The sequence below is a fragment of the Ambystoma mexicanum genome, chromosome 8 (genome assembly GCF_040938575.1).
Source record: "Ambystoma mexicanum isolate Mex_15411 chromosome 8, UKY_AmexF1_1, whole genome shotgun sequence".
NCBI lineage: Eukaryota > Metazoa > Chordata > Amphibia > Caudata > Ambystomatidae > Ambystoma > Ambystoma mexicanum.
The window spans coordinates 61,219,808-61,241,566 of record NC_090929.1 but is presented as its reverse complement, the minus strand read 5'-3'; the positions used below and the strand labels follow the sequence as shown (position 1 = coordinate 61,241,566).

Here is a 21,759-nt window from a genome sequence, read left to right as displayed (position 1 = left end):
CATCCATTTGAGGAACATCTTCACCAGCTCCTCCCCGGTGCTGCCATTTGCACGTGGGGTAATCTCTGAAAGTTAAAGTGCTGCTAGCCAAAAACGGATGCAAGAAGAAATGTGTAGTGCCATTCCCAATTAATGGAAGGGATTTATCAATGTATTATCCAATGTGCTTCAGACACCTAAATAACTAACGACTGCCACTCTGAATAACAAGAGACTATTAAACTGATTTTGGTGACCAGCGTCCACTGCTGCAGCAGTTGCCTCACATCCCAGAAATACAAGCATTTTCAGAGTCTGCCCATTAGCTAGTGGACAATGTAGCCCAAGAGACTGTCTTCACCGTTGATTTGGTGTTAGGCAGCTGTTGAGGTTTCTAAAACACACATTCATAGCCAAGACATTGCCAAAAAAAACGCAAGAGATGCAAATAGGGACCACTAAATAAATAGAATTTTCTAGCATGAACCAAAGAGATAGAATTAGAAAGAATAAATAACCAGAGAATGATGGTCGTGAAATATTCAAGCCGCTAGTTCTACCTAGCATTGCCCAAAATACTTTTGGGTGATTCCAAGTGGGGGCAATGGATCAGAGGTCTGACTTATCTGGTTCAACAGATTTCTCACCTGATGTGACAGCCACAGAAGACGGTAAAGAGGCATAGATCTTAGCCGTGTCTGTGACCTGCAGAACAGACATGCTGCCATCGGTCAGACACACAGCCACCATGGCAGGAATGGCAGGGTTCCACTTCAGGTCAGACACCATGCAGCTCGCTTCTTTGGCCAGCTTATAGTAAGTGAATGGACGTTTCGGCTGCCGAGTCTAAACAAGGAGAAAAGCATCACAATGTAGCGCAAGAGATGGTTTCATGGTTCAGTGAGAATGCCGAAGGCGCAAAGCATCTGGTGCAGCTCGTGCAGGTTCTCCACTCTTGCTCAGAATCACAGGAACCAACACAGTTTGTAAAATTAACCACAGTGGACAAGCTAGGAAGCACACATGGAAAGCCAAACCACTAAACATTGAAATCCAATTTAAAAAGAAGCCAAAATAATACTCTTTTGTGTAGCACTTTCGTCAAAGCGCTTTACATAGAACTGTTTCCATACAATTGCTACCCAAATGGAATTGGTATTCATTTAATGACCTTGAAAGGATTAGAGGTAGAGTTGATTGGGTCCTACAGATCTCAGCAATGAGGGCTTATAGGTTTATCAAAGCGGATGCAACAAAGAGAAGGAAGCTAGATAAATACTGATAAAGCAGTATTGTCTAAGGTACATAACAGAAAAAGCCCCCCGCCCACAAAAAAATCTGAATTACCTGAATGGCTTGGACCCTTCTCCTGGCATTAACTAATAGGTCGTTAACAATTATGGAGCCTGCTACTGACAGGAGGAAGGAGTGCCAGGGGTAGTCTTGGGGGGTGTGGAAGAGTGGAAGGTGGGGGCACTGCGTGACAGCATCTAGTAAGGGTGCTTGCTTGGAGAATGTTGACAATTTTCTAGGATTGCTGCTCGCTTACTTCTGGTCACACAATTATCTGTTCTCTTGTCAATCTTTCAATGCCACCAATTTCCATATGTTACAGGCCTTGCAGCACAAGCACATGAATGGTAACTGAGAATCTGTCAGTCTGGGCACCGATACATCTTTCAAACTACCACATTCTGGGTATGGGCAGAAAGGAAGGGGACGAGGAGGACCGGGGGGGTGGAGGAGTGTGAGCGAGCCATCTCACAAGGTCCCGTGACTTTCCAGAGCTGTGGAACTCCAATACCAGGAGATTTGCTGTCCATTTTGAGTGCATCGTCGTGGAAAGGCCGAATTCATCAGCTTTTGCAGAGCCCTCAAGGACACTCCAGAGACACAATCCAACCCGTCCAAGTCCCCTTAACAGTGCAGGACTTCAGGAACCAAAGAAGATTGACCGGGCGAATCGCGTCCTTTGTTGGTGCTGCAGAAAAGGTGCCAAAACTGCAGAGTGACCAGAGAAGTTGATGAAAGCCGTGGCAGAGGTCCTCCCTCAAGACTGCTGCTGCTGAGAGATCCCGTCCATTGTCCTGCCTATCGTCATCAGAAGAAGGAATCCAGAGGTTGGGTCCAGAGCTGCAACATCAAGGAGCATCCAGCACAAATGTCTTCTTCTAACCAAAGGTACTGTGGGGGAAAAGGAACTGCTTAACATTATTCCAGAAAGTTGCTCAAGAGCGTTAGGAGCGCACATAGGGGTGTCCAGTGCAACACCCACTTACCGCCGAACCAAGATGCTGCTTGTGTCTTCTTAACAAGTCCTTTAACAGGGTCTCCGACATTGGTTAAGCCTTCTTGCATTTTTTATCCTAGAAACTAGAAAGTATCCGCAGGAACCTTTGGCTTCTGCTGCTTTTCAAGACTAAGTCTCTCCGAACTACTTTTTAGCCCGGGTTGCATTTTGGACTTTAAAAGACTTGCTGTGCGAAGAAACTGTCCCTAGAACCTTAACTTATGCCAGTATAACACTAACCAGCCATTTTCCTTCCTAAAAATCACTATCTTATATGTCTTTGCTAACTTTATTCAATTACTGTATTACTTTGTGGGTGTGCGTTATTACAGATTATACCACCAAGCCCACCAGCAGAGCCGGAGCACACTGTGCTGCAGGAGCAGCACCACCCACACCCTGCTTTACACAGCAGGGAAGGCTTGTGGTACTTCACCCTCTAATATGCTCATTATTATGAGCATCATCCGTGCATCGAAAGGAAATTCTGAAAACACCTGCACGTGTTGTGCAGAAGCAACGCCAGACACTTTTTTTGAAAAGAAAGTAGCCAACTAAAGAAAAACGTCTGCCTCGACTCGCCGCCATTAAGAACTACGAGGGTTCTATCCATCGAAAGATGGCCGCCGCCATCATTTACCTTTGAATCATGCCTCTCTGCCTGCCAGCAGCCCGCCCCTCCAGCTGACTGGCCTCACTGCGGCTCAAGTAGCCTATCGGAAATTGCCGGAAGGCGAAGCCAGCCCGAAAACAAAGCCACGAAAAGGAAGGCACATCACCTGTCCCAGCCATCCTTGCCGGTTCCTGCCGTCTGCCAGGAACGCTGCATCCCCACTTGTATGATCCACTCACTCCCGGATGTAGCCCCACTAAGGTACTATGCATAGAAATTCACTGCTATATCCATCTCTGCTTTATTGACTCTATGAGGCCACCACCCTTATCTAAGTCCTCACCCGCCCCCTCCATTACCTGCAGTGCCGTGCCACTACAAGACCACTGCGTGTAGCGACCCACGCAGCGAACCCATTGAAACGAACTCTAAAGGGTATCATTACGCCTCCCATCAGTACCTATCCACTAGCCTGAGACTACTTCCATCATATATGATAAATGTCCCACCCCACTGCATTCATTATATGATGCGGAAACCCACGTTAGCTTGCCTGCACGCCGTGTTCTTAGTCTCGACTGCGACTTCCGAATATAAATGAAACCCATTGCCATATTTGCACCTACCTGTTGCAGTTTAGCCTCAAATGTGTATTTTGAATCCAGGTGGTGAACCTATTGCCATATCTGCACCTACCTGTTCACTGTTTAGCCTCAAATGTGTATTTTGAATCTAGGTGAACCCATTGCCATCTCAAATGTGTATTTTGAATCTAGGTGAACCCCATTGTCATAATTGCGCCCACCCACTTGCACATTGCATTTTTAGCCTTACTATGAACCCCGAATCCAGGTGAACCTTGCTGCCACAATTGCACCTGCCTATTTGCACATTGCATGTTTAGCCTCTACTGCGAATCTTGCCTATTTGCACATTGCATTTTTAGCCTCTGAACCCCGAATCCAGGTTAACCCCATTGCCATAATTGCACCTACCTGCTGCACTGTTTAGCCTTCACTGTGAACTCGAACTTAGGTGAACCCCTAGTGCCACAAGTATACCTACTCATTTGCATACTGCTTTTTAGTCCTACTGTAAACCTTGAACTTAGATGAGCACTTGAGCCGTTCCAGCACTCGAGCCGCCCCCACGAACAAACTATGCATCTGCCATTACTCTACACTGTTCTACTCAGAACCATCCTAAACTTGATCAGCTTACAAAACCTCAACATGCCCCAGTCGCAGAATCAATTAACACATGCGAGTGCACCTCTTGAGTTTGCCGGCATGGCTACTAAACCTTGTAGCGTCCAACAGAGAAAGCTTAAACTTCCCCTAACTAATGCCCACCTTTCCACTAATCGCCCCAGGGGCACCCTGCCTACCACCAATATCCCACACCATAAAGACAACAACGGCCAACACCCACTCCAGCTTAACCATCGACTTCAGAGATCATACCTCTTCCTCAAACTGCCAACACAAAGATCAGCCACTATACGCTCTACCCACCCAAACTGGCATAAAAGGCCCATGCCACAGATATAGCAGACATACTCCAAAATGAAAACATAGACCTCCTGGCCATTACCGAATCCTGGCTCCACCCTGCAGCAGGCCCAGCAATTATGCTAGCCACGCCAGACAACTATACTCTCATAAGACTGGACCATACCACCTCCAGAGGTGGAGGCCTCGCAATAATTGTTAAGAACAACCTAACGCTAAGACTCTCCACACCTCTTAACACAAATTCCTGCGAATCCCTCATGGCCAAACTTACCATCGCTAACAAACAAACCATCAACATTCATCCGATATACCGTCCACCAGGCCCCCTAGGTTCCTTCGAGGAAGACTTCATGAACTTCTATGTGACAATTAAAAAAATTCCTCACACTGCCTTATCCTAGGAGACTTCAACCTCGGATTTAGTGACCCACTAGACCCCAATGCCTTACAGATCAACAACTCCCTCGAGGAACTAGGATTCACCCAAAAGATCACAGAACCCACGCATATCAAAGGAAGGACCCTTGACTGGATCGCCGAACACAACTGCCCAACCACCATCACCTCCATAATGCCTCAGCCATGGTCCGACCACTATTTGATATCTTTCACCCTAGAAGCCACACCACTCACGAATACTAACACAGCTCCCGCAGCTCCCACTAGAAACAAAAGAAATATTACCCCTGAAAACCTCATCCCCCTCATCCTTCCCACATTAAATTCCATCTCTGAACAGATCGACCCAGCCACAATGGTAGAAATATACAACAAAGTGATGCTCTATTCTCTAGACGTCATTGCCCCACTGAAGATCAGAAAGAGCAAACCCCGTCAACACTTAAACACATGGTTTACGCCCCATCTGAAAGCTATCAGACAAGAAAAACGTCTAAGCGAAAAAATCTGGAGATTAGACCCTTCTGACCTCAACAAAAATAACCTGAATAAACTAGCCACCCTCTATACAAAAGAAATGATCTTAGCTACAAACATCCTACAACTCCCGAATCGCCCAAGCCAACTCAAATACTAAAGAATTGTTTGCTATGCTTAAAGAAATCGACTCCCCCATTCAAGCACCTGACTCCTGCCTTAAGGATAAGAACTGGTGCACGAGTGTCCAAAATGCCTTGGCCAATAAGATAACACTGCAGGGGGGCGCTGTTGAGCAGCCAAGGAAAATGGCTGCTTAGCCTGTGTGCTCCGCTCCTGCCCACCAGAATCTGCTAAATATCGGCGCTAATCCTCACTACTTTCTAGCGAGACTGCCACGATTCTTCTTCTGTCACTCTCCTTTCTAAGTTACCGAAGTCCGAAGTAAAGTCGGTGCCTGGAGCCGGCATAACCAACACCTGGGCCTGCGGAGCCTCGCCGCAGCCGTTAGCAGCCGTCAGCTGCGGTCCCCGCCTGGAGGCGCTGCCTTGACCGATCCTTGAGCACCGCCATCCGCGAGCACCCTGCGACGCTTCCCTGCCGGTGAGATCTACTCCCCCCCTGCTGGTGACCGGGGGAGCGGGGCCACAATCAACCGCCGCCCCGCCCGTGGACGTACGGTGGGGCTGCCGGTCCGATGGCTGCGGGTTCCGAGCAGCGAGCCGCTTGACACCTGCTGCCGCGGGCTGGAGCCCCCCCACGCCCACACATAGACGCGGCCCCCCTGTCCCGGGGGCCGCTTGTATAACGTTGTGGAGCCTCACATATAATCGATCGGCGCCCCAGTGGATCCGGGGCCACTTTCTTTTCCCCAACAAGTAGCAACATCTCCTGCCAGCAACGGCCGCGGGACGTGGGCGCAGGCCCCACATGGCTCTCTACAAGTACGGGCCCACGGTCCCATTGAAGACCTACCAGCACCACCCCCGCGACACGCCTGAGCCGTGAAACACTTGGCCGCCGCACAACTCCATGCTGTGAGGCCCCCATGCCTCTTTGGCCTCGTTAAGTGGGGTGCTGCCCCCTGGGGTACAATCCCACGCCGGGAGACATACAGGTCCAGACACCCTAAAGGCTGTAAGGTGGGTGTTAAAGGCAGAACTACACTCCTGTGCTCTATCCTAGCGGGGGCCCCCTACCCTCCCTGTTACTTGCACTTCATCTGGCATGCTATAATACAACCAAGGTGAGTGTCTACATGGGAGCCCGCCCTGCTCCCACCCCAACTCTCTCTACCCACAGTGCTTCGGGCCCCCACAGACCACCCGCTGGAAATTATTCTTCATCACCCCCTTGGGCACCCTTGTGGCGGGCTCCGTGCAGCCACCCTTTATGTTCCTGAGTTGTAATACCTTGCAAGGCCCTCGCCTCATGAGACCCCACATATCCACGAGCTGGGGTCCTCCCACTACAGTTCTGTGACCTTCAGAGTGCCATTGAAGGGGGAAGCACCCCACTCTATCAACGTACACAGCTTACACAGTGGCACCTCTTCAGCCTGATGGGAGGCCCCCCTACCTGACTCAATAACTGCTCAATGCCCTACCCACCCAAGCATACCCCAAAGGGTCACTAATCGCATGAAGTCCCAATCATATGGGGGGGGGGGGGCATGAATCTTCTACTTGATAATCTCCTAGATAGAACGACCACTACCCGCAGGTCCACAACTCGTGCTGCAAAACGACTCCATACACACATGAGCTCCCTGAATCTAAATGATGTGTGGAGAACGCTCCATCCCCAGGAAAGAGACTATACTTTCTATTCAACGGTACATGACAGTTCTTCAAGAATAGATTTGTTCCTCCTGTCTGGTAATCGAGTGGACAGGGTTTTGGATGTTAGGATCCTTCCATGCACGCTCTCTGACCATTCCCCCGTGCTGCTACAGATCCAACTCGGTAATACACTGTCGGCCCGACCCGCCTGGCACTTTAAATCTGACGCCCTATCTGACATCGTCTTTAAAGCCGAGATCCTAGCGGACATAAACACATTCTTTGAAAATAACAATACGTCCGACACACCTGAAGCGATCCGCTGGGAGGCATTTAAGGTATACATCAGAGGGATGGGTATCTCTAGGGAAGCCGGGGTCCTCAAAGCCATAAGGCAGGCCTTAAACAAATCCAAAACCAAGCTCAAAACCCTAGAACAAGATTACGTCTCCACACCGGCCCCAGCAACCCTGGCAAAGATCAGAACAGAACTGGAACAATTTGAGTCGCATGCCTTAAGCGAGGTGCGATATTATGCTCGCCCCGCAGCTGCCTGAAGATATGGTGAGGGAGACAGACCGGGTAGAACCCTGGCCAAGCTGGTGCGAGCGGAGGGGGGCGGGACCCGAGTTGATAGCATAATTGATGAAAAGGGTTTAAGACACTGGTCGGACCAAGCCATCCTCGCCAGCTTTTATGCCAACTTATACTGCCCCCAGCCTGAACACAGCCCATGATTTGGACGAACTGCTAGAAGGTATTCCTATGACCCTTATCTCCCAGAACAGCAGGGAACGTCTTGACGCTCCATTCACCTTAGAGGAGGTAGTCCAGGTAATATCAGACCTTCCTAAGAACAAGGCTCCAGGCCCCGACAGGCTCACATCTGAGTTCTATCAGGAACATGTTGCCATACTAGCACCTGCACTGTACGGGGTCTGGACCGAATCACTCAGATTAAACACCCTCCCCCCTCCTTAAGAGAAGCCTTAATAACAGTCCTCCCCAAACCAGGGAAACCCCAGACGAATGTGGGTCCTCCATGCCCCTATCCCTCATCAACAGACATGAAAATCTTCGCCAAAATAATCGCCACAGGTTTCTCCCATTCATGCAACATATAGTGTAGAGGTGCACACTGGATTAATTGGATACCATTAATTTAATGAAAGTTTAACTTTGAAATACTATAATATAATTCAGGTGCTCCTATGTAGGTCCCGGCTACAAGACCAGCATACAATAGAAAAAAAGAGGAAGGTCCACCACTATCCTGGTGGGCAAACACAGGGCACACTTTTTTTCTGAAAGAAGTTAGTAATTACATTCAAGAAATTACTCTAGTGGTTAAATAATTTTTTTACTTCAAGGAAGAACTTAGTGTAATTTGAACATGTATATCTTCACAAATTCACTTGTAAATGAAGTCAAAAAAGTATTTCAGACAGTAAATAAATACATTCACTTTTTTTGAAAAAAACAGCAATTGTGACAATTAGTCGTCATTATATCTAAACATAGGAATTTGCTTAATTCGCATTGACCAAACGTTGATGATTCAATTTGTCAAAAATATGTGTACGACGCGTTTGGGGACTAGCCCTTCATCAGGTACAATTTTCAAGCTTGGATTTTCTGAAACTAAATCAAGTAAAGTCGCATCAGACTTCTGTTTTAAAGTATCAGATATATATATGTATATAAGTTTTTTAGAAACAAAGAACTGACATGTGTCTTTGCAATATCAACTAATGACTCGAAAGAATCCATTGGGATCTAATGTTTAGTTGGGTTTTCAGAATTGCAGCAGTGTCTCGAGCGGATGCCTGATTAGAAAATATATGTGTCAAAACACTTTATTATGAGTCTATATGTCAAGAAACCGTGAGTGGGACACAGTCGCTCTAGAAAAGCGCTGGGTCCCACTCCACGGTTCAGTCATCTATCTGGCAAAGATATATCATTTTGCTCACCGTCTTTACAGTGATGGTTTGTTCACTTGTGATGGTCACTTCCACTCAACAATGATGTGAGCTGGGCCCCACTCCACTGAGCCGTGGAGTAGGACCCAGCGCTTTACTAGAGCGACTGTGTCCCACTCACGGTTTTTTGACATACAGACTCATGATAAAGTGTTTTGACACAAATATATTTTCTAATCAGGCATCAGCTTGAGACACTGCTGCAATTCTGAAAACCCAATTAAACATTAGATCCCACTGGATTCTTTCGAGTCATTAGTTGATATTGCAAAGACACAGGTCAGTTCTTTGTTTCTAAAAAACTTATATATATATATCTGATACTTTAAAACAGAAGTCTGATGCGACTTTACTTGATTTAGTTTCAGAAAATCCAAGCTTGAAAATTGTACCTGATGAAGGGCTAGTCCCCAAACGCGTCGTACACATATTTTTGACAAATTGAATCATCAACGTTTGGTCACTGCGAATTAAGCGAATTCCTATGTTTAGATATAATGACGACTAATTGTCACAATTGCTGTTTTTTCAAAAAAATGTGAATGTATTTATTTACTGTCTGAAATACTTTGACTTAATTTACAAGTGAATTTGTGAAGATATACATGTTCAAATTACACTAAGTTTCTTCCTTGAAGTAAAAAAATGATTTAATCACTAGAGTAATTTCTTGAATGTAATTACTGACTTCTGTCAGAAAAAAGTGTGCCCTGTGTTTGCCCACCAAGATAGTGGTGGCCCTTCCTCTTTATTCCTCCCATTCATGCCCCATCTGGTCCACGCCGACCAAAGTGAATTTGTTCCTGGTCGCTATACGACACTTAACATCCGCCGTCTATTCAACGTGCTATCCAGAATTGATCCGAATGCTGACGCATTGGCGGTTACACTATGCGCCCAAAAGGCATTTGATATGGTTTCATGGCAATACTTATGGGCCGTGCTGGAAAAAATGGGAGTAGGACCAAATATGATTTCCTACATAAAACTACTGTATACAGGACCACTGGCCATGGTGCTGGTCAACTTGGTTCCCTCCTCTCCCTTTGCGCTACACAGAGGTACTCGTCAGGGTTGCCCTTTCTCCCCCATGCTTTTTGCGCTCGCCATTGAACCCATGGCTGATCACGTCAGGGATCGACACACTTACAGGACACGCCGGAAATCATCTCACTGTACGCAGATGACATACTCCTATACGTAAGAAACCCCTCCACATACCTAGACCCGATCATCCGAGACATAACCAAAATAGGCACGTACTCCGGTTTCACCATTAACTATTCTAAATCGGAAATGTTCCCTCTCACTATGGCAACCCAACGACCGGCATGTGAATTCCCCTTATGCTGGTCCCCGGGTGGCATCAGATACCTCGGGGTGCAAGTGTCACTAACCAAAGCTTCCTTATTGGCAGACAATTACGAGACAATGGCACAGCTCATTGAATCCAAGATGCTCAAATGGCGCAATCTCCCACTATCCCTGGTGGGCAGACTCTCCCTGATAAAAATGATTGTGGTCCCCAAGCTCCTCTACATCTTTGCCAACATACCAGTGTGGCCCTGGAAGAAATACTTCAAGAGGCTTCACTCGGAGTGCACCCAATTTCTTTGGCACTCCGGAGCGGTCCGCAAGAAGTGGCAACATATGACCTTAACCTATGAGAAGGGGGGTTTCACAGCCCCAGATCTATCACTGTACTGGAACGCGGCACAGGCCCAACACGCCACCCACTGGTACACACACCTGAACCCACCCCCACACGTAAAATTAGAGAAACTGGCAGGGGTTGGGACCAACATTATGACCTTACTACTACACCGTACATTCCAGACAGATGCTCCATCAGACCCGGTGGCAACCACGGTTAGAGCATGGAATAGTATCCTGCACGCTAAGCAAGAGCAATACCCATACTATAAGTGACTTCCCATATGGCAATTTCCCGGACTCTTCCCCCACACATGACCAACACCTCTCGCGATACAGGGAAAACCTGGGCTATACAGCCCTAACTGAACTATACCCTGATGGTACATTTATCACCGCTCAATCATGGCGGCCCGGGCACACCAACTCTGCGCTCGAGATGCTACAATACTGCAGGCTGAGCAGCGGGGAGGGTAATGTGGCCCTCATAACCAGATGAACCCCCAGACTCACCTGAACTCCAATACATAACAAACTCTGCAGGCAGCAGAGGCATAGTAGCCTCACTGTACAAACTGCAGCTGAAATACTAGAGGATATATCCCTCAAACCACGGGCAGCATGGGCCAGGGAGCTGGAAACGGAAATCACTGAAGAAATATGGAATAAAATGTGTGCACACACACGCAAAGTCTCCCTGAGTGCCAGATTCCGCTGCATACAATACAAACTCATCAACAGGCTCTATTACACACCGCACAGAGTAGCAAAATTCACACGCACCCCGACTCACACATGCCCGAAATGTAAATCAGGTGAGGCAGATCATGTACATATGTTTTGGTCCTGCGCTGCGCTAAATACGTTTTTGATGGAAGTGACAAAAGCGTTATCAGAGATAATTGGGTCCCCAGTAGACCTGGACCCACTAGCCTTGTTGTTCGGAATTTAGACTGGGGAAAATGAAAGGAAAATGTCAACATTTCTAAATGTAAGTGCTATTGTCGCCAAAACATGCGCATTACAATGCTGGAAGCGCTGCACCCTCCCCACCCTCAAGATGTGGTTGAAAGCCCTCACCTGGGTACAAATGTGTGAAGAAGAGTATATCGGATCCTTACCCATACCATCCCGCCCCAAAAATGTGTGGTCAGAATTCTGCAATTATCTGAACAATAGAGACGAGGTTAAGTGGAGCTCTACCCCCCCCCACCAGCCCAGCCCAACTCACCATAAGAAATGTGCCACTTGCGCCTTTCCATGACGTCAACCCTCCTCAACCTGAGATGTCTGAAATAGTTTTGATGTAAAACCTGTATGTGCTATTATGATGCTTGTTTGTCTCTGCGCAATCTGTATTGTACCCGTCTCAACTTTCTGCCAATAAACAAAAGTTTTAAAAAGATAACAAACGCTCCAGATGAAGATTAACGATAAAAAAGATACCATTTCTGCGTCTAAAACTGATATCAATGGTACCACCTCTAAAACAGCCACGAATGCCTCACCACCACCGCAATCAACTTTCACTCCTCCTATATCACTAACCCCTAGATTCCACTTTGGCAAAGTATCTACCAAAGAAGTTGAGATAGTTATCCTCACCCTCAAACCATCTAATTGTCAAGGTGACCCATGTCCAGCCCAAATCATAAGACACGCTGCCCGTGAACTTTCCCCTTCATTACTAAACTCATTAACGCCTCATTCACATCAGGCACCATACCTAGCAACCTGAAACACTAAGTCCTCCCCCTCCTCAAAAAACAAACCTTCGACCCTTCCAACCCAACAAATTACCACCCCATAACTACAGTGCCATTCCTACTAAAAATCTTGGATAAAGTAGCATACCTCCAAATTCAGCATCACCTGAACAAAACCACCTTCTAGGCGTTCGCCAGTCTTGCTTCAGACCTAAGCATGGTATTGAGACTGCACTCCTGGACCTCAAGGCACAAATAGACACACTAGAGACAAAGGTAAGACGGCACTCCTACTACTCCTCGACCTCTCAGCCGCATTCGATATGGTGGACCACTCAATACTATGCAACCACCTGGTCTCCGCGGCCTGCTTCTCACAGGAGGCAGTCGCTTGGATCCAGTCTTTCCTTGATAATAGAACAATGCAAGTATTCTCTCCACTAGCAGCAGCGGACCCCGCGCCTATATTATGCAGTGTACCCCAAGGCTCCTGCGTCTCGTCCACTCTGTACAATATCTTCATAAAGCCCCTTTTTGATGATCTAGATGGTCTAGGTATCACCTACACAAACTATGCAGATGATACACAGATCCTCATCCCACTGACGGGAGATTACGATAAGGATTTGGCCTTTGTGAACCAAGTGTACCTCATCATCCAGGCATGGATGGCCTCCCACAGCCTATGCCTGAATGATGACAAAACTGAACTCCTCATTCTAGGTACTCCCTCCAACATTAAAAAACGGGGTCCTAATTATGCCTCCCTCATCATTGATAACAACAACATTACCGTTGCCAAAGTAGTCAAAACTCTTGGCTTTTACATAGACTCCACGCTCACCTTGGGTAAACAAGTAAACGCTTTGGCATCTGCCACATCCTACACTTGCAAACTTATTAGAGGAGCCAAACCATTCCTAACAACTGCATCACCCTAGCGAGAGCCCTAAACTTATCCAAACTGGATTATTGCAACGCCTTATACTTCGGCAGCAAATTCAAACCCTCCAAAATAATGACCTGAGAGCTGCTCCAAGTCTCCCCAAAAATGCCCACATATCTGATCTTAGAAGATCCGTCAACTGGCTCTCTAAAAAAAGATAAAATCCTCCTTAAAACCGCATCCTTAACACAAAAATGCCTTAACCATGCAGCCCGACAATACCTCACGGATAGACTCAGACAAACAGCCTCCCGCCCCCTGAGAAAAGCCAACTCCAACCTGCTACTAGTACCTAGATTTAAGCTCACTAAATCTGGTGGGAGCAGTTTCCCTGTTAAAGCAGCTCAATATTGGAACTCCCTTCCTCCTGCTCTAAGAGAAGATTTACCCTACCTACAATTTAGATCTAGTCTCATTCACTGGATAAAGGAACATGATGTCTGACCCCACCTGACATGCACCCTGACCTGCATCCCTCCTAGGATCTTTTGTATATACGTGACTTCATTACTTGTGTACATCCATGTGCTCATACCTACTCCTGTTACTTACGGTATATACCTACCTGCTCTGCCTATTGTTTTTTGAATACAGTATTGTAAACTTAGCTGTACTATTCCTGTATGTAGCTATGTAACCCAAGCTTAACAACCCTCTTTATGCTTTCGCGCCCGAATACCTCCGGGTCTGGTGCGCAATATAAATAATAAAACAAACAAACAGTAGACCTGTCAAAACCAACAATTGTAAAAATTCAGTAACTACCAACTAAGAAGTGGCCTTTTGAAAAGTATCTAAAAGTGTATCTATGTGTTTTGGTTTATTGTGCGAAGTATTTAACAGTGACTTGTGTAAATATAAAAAGAATCTATGTTTTTAATATAAATGTATGTGTGTTTCTTTGAATGTGCATTACTAACTAGGTTCAGTGTACTTACCTAAAGCTCACATCTTCCTCTTTTGATATGCCTGACTGCTATGCCACTCTACCAAGGTTCCCGAGTAGTACAGACTGATACTAAGAGTTTGGGATCTACAAACCTCTGGGATTGACAACTAAAGTCTTACCTACAGTGGGACTTCAGGAAAACTCACCAACACCGACAACCATGGATGTGTAGTCACTCGACGCAAACATTCCCCACATCAATGGCACGGAGGCAGGCAAGACTGCTCTTGACGATCAAAACCCACTTGCTGACACTACAGACAAGTGCATAGAATTCATCTTGACCCACAATCATTTTTCATATGGTAATGATACCCATCTCCAAATGATGGCGACGGCCATAGGTACTGAATTCAAATGCATCCACATTTTCAAAACACTAGCCAGGGGATTGAACAGACATCGCGGTTTCATGAGTCACTATCCCAACTAACAGATTTCACTTTTTCCACCCATAGAAATATAGAGATCACAACATTCAGACCTGACACTTTCCATCATTTTTTCCAAAGCCATTAAAGTGACACTGTACCAGACCCACCAGCCTCTCTAAGGCAATGAATCGTTGCCGGACTCCCTCCAAAGCAGTCCGGTATGCCCTCAAAATGCCCCCCGCAGAAAGCTTCCCAGAGACTTGTCAGGGCCCTTGTAGTCAAACCCCACCCTTTCCTCAAGATTGTGAAGCAACACAATACCGAGATGGTATTTGAGACAACGTTACCACACTGGGCTTCACAGTAACAGGTCTAACACAGAAGTTGTTGTATATCCCATCTTTTAGCCCTCTAGAGGCACAAGCCTGACATGTTGATGATTGTGTTGTGATGAATCTGAGGTGATCATCCAAAAAACCCTGACCGGGATCTCTTCTCATGTCGTCAGGGAAAGGCAGCCACTACCTGATCCTGACCCTTGGGGGTGGTATTATGCGGAGGGTCACACAGGAGGGGACTCCCGTTGGGAAGAATGTGAGACCCCTGTAAACAATTTCCCTAATGATCCTACAGTCTTAATGGCCTATTGTAAAACTGATCATTTTGATCTAGAAATAAAGAACATTATGGATTGGAAGTCCCATAATGCTCTTAGTACTGAGACGAGGAAGAGGGGTCCATAGGTAGTAAATTGTTGCGGGCGGTCTAGTTGTTGCAATGACCAATGCCTGAACGGGACCTTTAAACATTTAAAGGCCTTTCAGGGGCGGGCAAAGGAGGAGCAGCAGGGAGAAGCAGAAGCGCAAGTTGCTGCTGTGGCGGCAGCGGACACCATGAAGAAAACATGGCAGAGGTCGGGATTCCTTGGCTATGCAGAGGATTCGCTGCAGGAAGCGGTATTAAAGCCAGCCACTGCATGAGCGAGAGAAGCGGTGTACGTACCGTGAACTGCACCGGTATTGGATTTTCACCATAGAGTGTACAGAGATGCGAAAGCTCCATTGAAGGCCAGCGCGTGTGACGGCAGACCGACAGGAGTTGTTAAGACGCAGAGGAGGTCCCGAAGAGTGAAGCAGCAATACCGGTGAGTGAGAAGGAGACGCCAGGGCATACAGGTGAGTTGGCTTGAAGCAGGTGACTCGGGGGTGCTCCGAAGGAGACAGCTAGGTAATATTTTAAATACCGAACAATTGAATTTAAGCAAGCATGGCACAACTCCCCTAATGAGGTATTCCAAATAGGGGAACAATGTAACCTGCATTGCCAAAGCCAAAGAAAAGTGAAATGTAGACAAAACTGGTATAACTCTCCTAGGAAAGATGTCCAGGGGAGAGAATTATAACCAGCATTGGCAGTAGCCAAAAGGTTGCACAACTAGAAATAAAAGACTGAGGAGCAAAGCTGTAACCTGCATTGCCTAAGGCAAACAGATCAACACAAGAATCATTATCCTTTTGTGAAATATCCATTTGGAAGAAGATGTAAGCCAATTGTTCGAAGTCAAAAGACTGAGCAGAGAAGCAGTCGTGGGTTCAAATCTCCCCATTGACGATTCTAGTGTGGAGAGTTTGTAACAAGCCTTATCACAGAGTACATGTTGCCCCTTGCTGCTCTCTGTGCTCCCTCCCACCCCCTCCGTTGCCCCGTGCTGCTCACTGCGCTCCCCACTCCGTTGTCCTTCCTGCTAACTGTGTTCCCCCCTCTGTTTCCGTTTTCTCGTGTTCCCCCGAACCCTTGCCCCCGTTCGTGTTCTCCAAACGCCTCTCCCACCCCTTGTCCCCTGTGTTTCTCTAAACCCCCCCACACCTTGACCCCTGTGAGTATTCTCTAAGCCCCACTCACCCCTGTGAGTGTCTTTGCCCTACTCCCATCCCCTGCTCACCTTTAGCGCTCTTTTGCCCCCTCCCCTTCACCTCTCCCTCTTCCTACCCTTCCTTTCCCTCCTTCCGTTTCAAATTCTGGCACTACCTCAATTGGCGTCAGGCATAGTAATCGTAATCCCCTGTCTTTGCAGCCACCCGCCCTCCCCTCCTTCCCGTCACTCCCCTTGTCCAGTGAAAGATTGGCAATACCCCAATTGCTGTTGGGCATAGTAATCGTACCCCCTGTCCTTTACAGCCGTCTGCCCTACCCCTCCTTCCTTTCCCTCCATCTGTCCTGTGGAAAGTTCAGCACTACCTCAATTGCAGTCAGGCATAGTAATAGTAGCTGCCTGCCTTTTGCAGCATTCTTGTCCTCCCCTGCCCCTTCCTCTTTTTTCTTTTCTTTTTATTTTAGCACTTACTCTGATCATTTGTCTCTCGACCTCTGATAATAGCTTGTCTGTCTCCCCCTTTCCCTCCTTGTATTCTCCTCCCACTCCCTCCCCAGCACTACCTACAACAGTCATCGACCGATACAGATAGTCACTTGTTCTGTTCCTCCCCTTACTCTTTCTCTCCAATCCCCCACATCCCCTCCTCTTGTCATTCATGCACTGCAACAATTGTCGTCAGGCATAGTAATGTTACTGCTAGTCTTGTCTCCTTTTTTCCTTCCCCTTCTTTCCCTTATTGTTCCATGCACTTGTACTATCTGATATGATACGATAGTTTATTTTTCACATTCAATTCTGTTTCAAGGACCTGTAAGAATGGAACTGTATGCTCCCTTGTTCCCTCCCTCCTTGAAGCGCTTTGAAACACATTGTGTATAGGCGCTATACAAATAAACACTCAATCAATCAATAGGAGGAGTTTTATCCTGGCAGGCGAGTAAACCAGAAAAGGGACAAATTGTAGTTGGTCCTGGCAGGCAAGTGTCCCAGAAAGAAGATGATTTAAAGTACTGTGGTTGTGGTAAAAGGTCATGGTGAAAAAGAAGTGTAAATTCCATCATCTTGTGTTTGATGAACCTTTACATAATGAAAGTGATTGTTGAACTATCCTGACTGAAGTGTGTTACTTATAAAGAAGTTCGATATGCTAACAAGTGATTGGCCTTTGGAGAAAACACTTGAATTTGATTTGTCAATTGATGTTTGAAGAAAAGACTTTTGGTTTACCTAACAGGAGGTTGTGGCAACATTAACAATTGTTTTGAAGTGTGAGTAAACCTTTGGAAGCGGGATAGTCACTTTGCCAAGTTATGGATATATTGAATGGAAAAGACTTTATATCCTACATTGAGTGAAACTTTATTATTGAACAGAACTTTCTTGAAACCGAACTTTGTTCTAGGAAATCCTGAACTGATCCAGGGAAAGGAACCAACCCTGGCCACTCTGTTTCATGTTTCTAACTTGAGTCTGAATATATATATATGTTATGGAGTTTAAAACAGCCAAACAATTGCTGTATAGTTTTGCATTGTACATTAGTGTGAGGGTCAGATTCCTTTTGGACATTCAGTCATTTTTCTTTAGCCTTAGTTTGTTAGGCAGGGATTTCCTGGTTAGGTTAGGGAAAGATAGGTGTTTTTCTCACCCCTTTTTATTTAATAAAATGGCAACTTGGGAGAAAACTATACCTATGTGTCTCTCGCATTTCTGACCCCTCACAGCTAGCACTGATCTTGCAAAAGGGAATGGCCTGATAAACCAACTCTCAACTGGACTGCAACTCCCATGACTGACACTAACCCATTCCATCCCGCCTTCCTGACAGCACTAACGGGGAGAGCGGTATCCCCTTTCCCTGCTCTTCAGTTACGCTACCTGGCCATTGCCCCACTTAACATATTGTACCATTTAGACCTTGACGATTGCAATGTGTGTGGGAGTTCAACACCTAATACATGCCTCTCTGAGCAAACCAACAAACCGGGTACACAGACAGGTACAGATAATGGGGCATTTCCAGGAGGGACCATGTAAGCTGTAATGCTGTAATGTCTTTCAGTGGCTGCATTCCATCTCTGCTTCAGGAAGTGGAGGAATTCCACACAAGCTTGCAAGTATGCAAAATAAAGGACTTTGTTAGCCTAACTAAAAGGGATCAACTCATTGTTTTCTTTTGTATCAATCTTTTTTCTAGGCTTGTGATAGCCAATCTAGGCCCAGTGAAACTCCCAGATGAGCACTTTTTCACATGCTTATACATTTGGCACTTTTGAACAGATTTGAACAATATAACTTTCCACAAGAAATATACGTCCAACTCGGAACACTTTGGAAATACATGAAGTTATGTCCGAGGGGCTGAGGCTGTGAAATGGAAGGGCACTAATGTATAATGGGAAAGTGCTCTTAAGACATGCAAATCTCAAATGGCAGCTTGTGTTCTCACGTACAGACCCCACTGAATGGCTCTGTGCAAGTATACTTCGAGCTTTCAGATCTATTTGCAGACTCACAGGGCTGTTTGGGGGATCAGATTGCTGAATTCACATCCGAGGACCCGTGTCTCAGATTGGCTAGCTGTACCAGCTCCGTTGTCAAGGTGCACAGCAACATTCAATGATCAGTAGCACCATTAGGGCTCTGGAAGTAGCAGAGCATGGTGTAGCCACTGGACATGCTTGCAGGCCATGTCTTTTAAGCAGATGGGGTCTTTAGGAGGTGCATTGGGCATGGCCAGAGGCCAAGTATTAAGACAAGTGATCATTGGGAATGGGCACACTGAGTATCTGGGAGGACACATTGTTATGGAAGAAGACCATGCCCTGGGCTCAGTGGATATTGAATAGCAGACGGTGCAAGGGGCATTGCCTTAGACTATGCTCCAGGCAACATGGCCTTTGGGTTTGGGCATGCGAAGTGGGCGCACTGGGGCTCTTGGAAGAGTTTGGTCCACATTGCAGGCAAAGTTACTCCTGGGCAAGGCTGTACATGGCTGCACATGGCTACACTGGGGTGCTAGAAGTTGCCTGGTGCATGGCCAAAAGCCATATCAAAGGATCCATGGATATGTCAAAGGGTGGCAATGGGTTCCTCTGCTTTCTCTCGTTTTTGCCTACCTCCTTTTCCGCTCTGGAGCGTTTTCCCTCTCCTCCCACTCTGAGGCCATCTTCCGTCTCACTTCCCACTCTAGGTTTTTCCTCCATCACACTCTGGTTTCTGCTCGCTCTCTCTCTCTCCCCACTCTTCCTCTTAATTACCCCCTGTTCCCCTCTGGGGTCTTCTTTCTCTTCCCACTCTGGAATGCTTGTTTTCCTCACTCCTCTGAGGGTTTCCTCACTTTTTCCACACTGGGATTTTTCTATCTTTTACCCCCCCCCCTCTCTGGGGCGTTTCTCCTTCGGACTCCTCTTCTCTGGGTTATTCCGCCTCTTTCCATCTTCCTATCGCTTTTGCTGCCTTCCCTCTCCAGCTAAGCCTGTGCGTACCTGCTAGAGTCAAATGGTTATCCCCAGGAGGGGTGTTCAATCTCTCCAGTTTTTCTCCCGTGACGCAAGGTTTCGACAGGGCTTCCCGTCGGTCTGCTTGAGACTCATCTACCTCGGTCACGCAGCTCAGCCTGCACAGAGTTGCTTATGTGACTTTCAAGTAGGCTCCGTATCGGCCTTCCTAGGGTCTGTTTCCTATGTCTCGCAGCCTCCCTGGCTTCTACGGCCGTCCTGCCGCTACATCTTGCCGCACTCCCCTGGTACGCACCGCCCACACTAGCGTTCTCCCTTTCCGCCCAGCCACAACTCCTCAGGGTCAGGCGCAGTTAAGCTCTGCAGCGTCCGAGGGCTCCTGCCATTGGTCATCCTAAGGAAACACTTCAAGGGGGCGGTGCACTTGTTGCTCCCGAGTCTTGGCAGGGGATTGGGCACAGGTCAGAAGCCAAGTCAGCCATTACAAAGGATGCATGTGCTCATTGTAACCCTTAGTCCCTAGACACCCTATAAAAAGGTGTCGTCAGGAGAAAAAGGAAGGTGACATGAAGCCCCATCAGGATCTATGACCCCTAAGGGGTAGTCCCCTCCATAGGGATCTCCCTTACTCTGTCCCCTATGGGGTGTTAAGAGTAGAAGGCTCCCCTCACTAGTCCCAAATGGGATGGCTCCCCCTTGGGGAGAAGTGATCTTTCTGTGATCGTCACACTCCCCTTTGTCACAGGCGATTTATTTGCAAAACGATGGTGATCAACTGGCACTGGGGAGATGGATTTATTTGCAGACAGCAATGGATGTTCAAACATGCCAGGCATATTTATTTACAAAATGCAGACTAAAGCAAACAAAGACACCCAAGAACATCCCAGGTGACTCAAAATACAAGTTTGCAGGGTCTCATGATGTATTGTTTGAGTCAGGCTGTACCCTGTTTAGGCCACTCCCAGTACACGCCACACCCCTCGTCAGATATCCCCCCTACTCGATTTTGAAGCCCACTTAAAGCACCGACATCAACTGCTTGCTGTTTTGACTGATACCGGTGCCACACTTTCCAATAATACTTTTTTTCTTTAAACATAGTACAATAACTGGAACTACCATCAAATTCTTACTATTACTGCCACTTGTATTCAGGCAAAATCTGTCAGATTCCAACTTGGAAGGACGACTGTGTTAAGTCTACAACAGGTGGCAATTACACTTTGTAATGCCTCTAGTTCGTATGATATGATAGGTCATTTATAACGTGCCTGTACACAAGTGTTTCTAGCCGCGACAAGACAAGGAAGGAAGGGGGGAAGAGAAGGAAAAAACAATCTTACTAGGCCTTCTGTCATTCAGATCGCGCACGTGCGGGGAGGAGCAGAAGTGCCACTGGGGTGCAGGGGGTTGGGAGTGGAGGGGTAGAAGAGTGTAAGTATCTCGTAAGTGCTTCGGTTGGTGGCTCATAAGTGAAGAGAGTCAGGGGGCTGTAGGGTTGCAGATACAGTCCATTAAGTTGTTGGGAGGATCGAATGCAGTGCAGGCGCCTGGTCCTGTAAATTCAGTGGGTGACGAGGTAACCGAATTGCACAGCAGACAGGGACATCAGCAAGGGAGCGGACAAGAGAAAGCGGAAGTGAAAAGGAAGGACTCGAGTTGCTTCCAGAACCTTAGATGGTCCTTCTCAAGTTTGAGAGGCAAGGAGGCTGTTCCAGAGGGAAGCTCCAGCCGAAGAGAGAGATCTAACCCCACT

At 47.0% G+C, this 21,759-nt stretch overlaps 1 protein-coding gene across 3 annotated transcripts in view; it reads right to left on the bottom strand.

Moving 5' to 3' along the window:
• The window catches only part of NUP214 (nucleoporin 214), a 1,006,718-nt gene that overhangs the window by 884,466 nt on the left and 100,493 nt on the right, over positions 1 to 21,759 (bottom strand). For all 3 annotated transcript variants that reach the window (XM_069609281.1, XM_069609279.1, XM_069609280.1), the window contains exon 4: positions 627 to 825. In XM_069609281.1, coding sequence (XP_069465382.1) covers positions 627 to 825 — 199 coding nt within the window. The remainder of the gene's footprint in view (positions 1 to 626; positions 826 to 21,759) is intronic.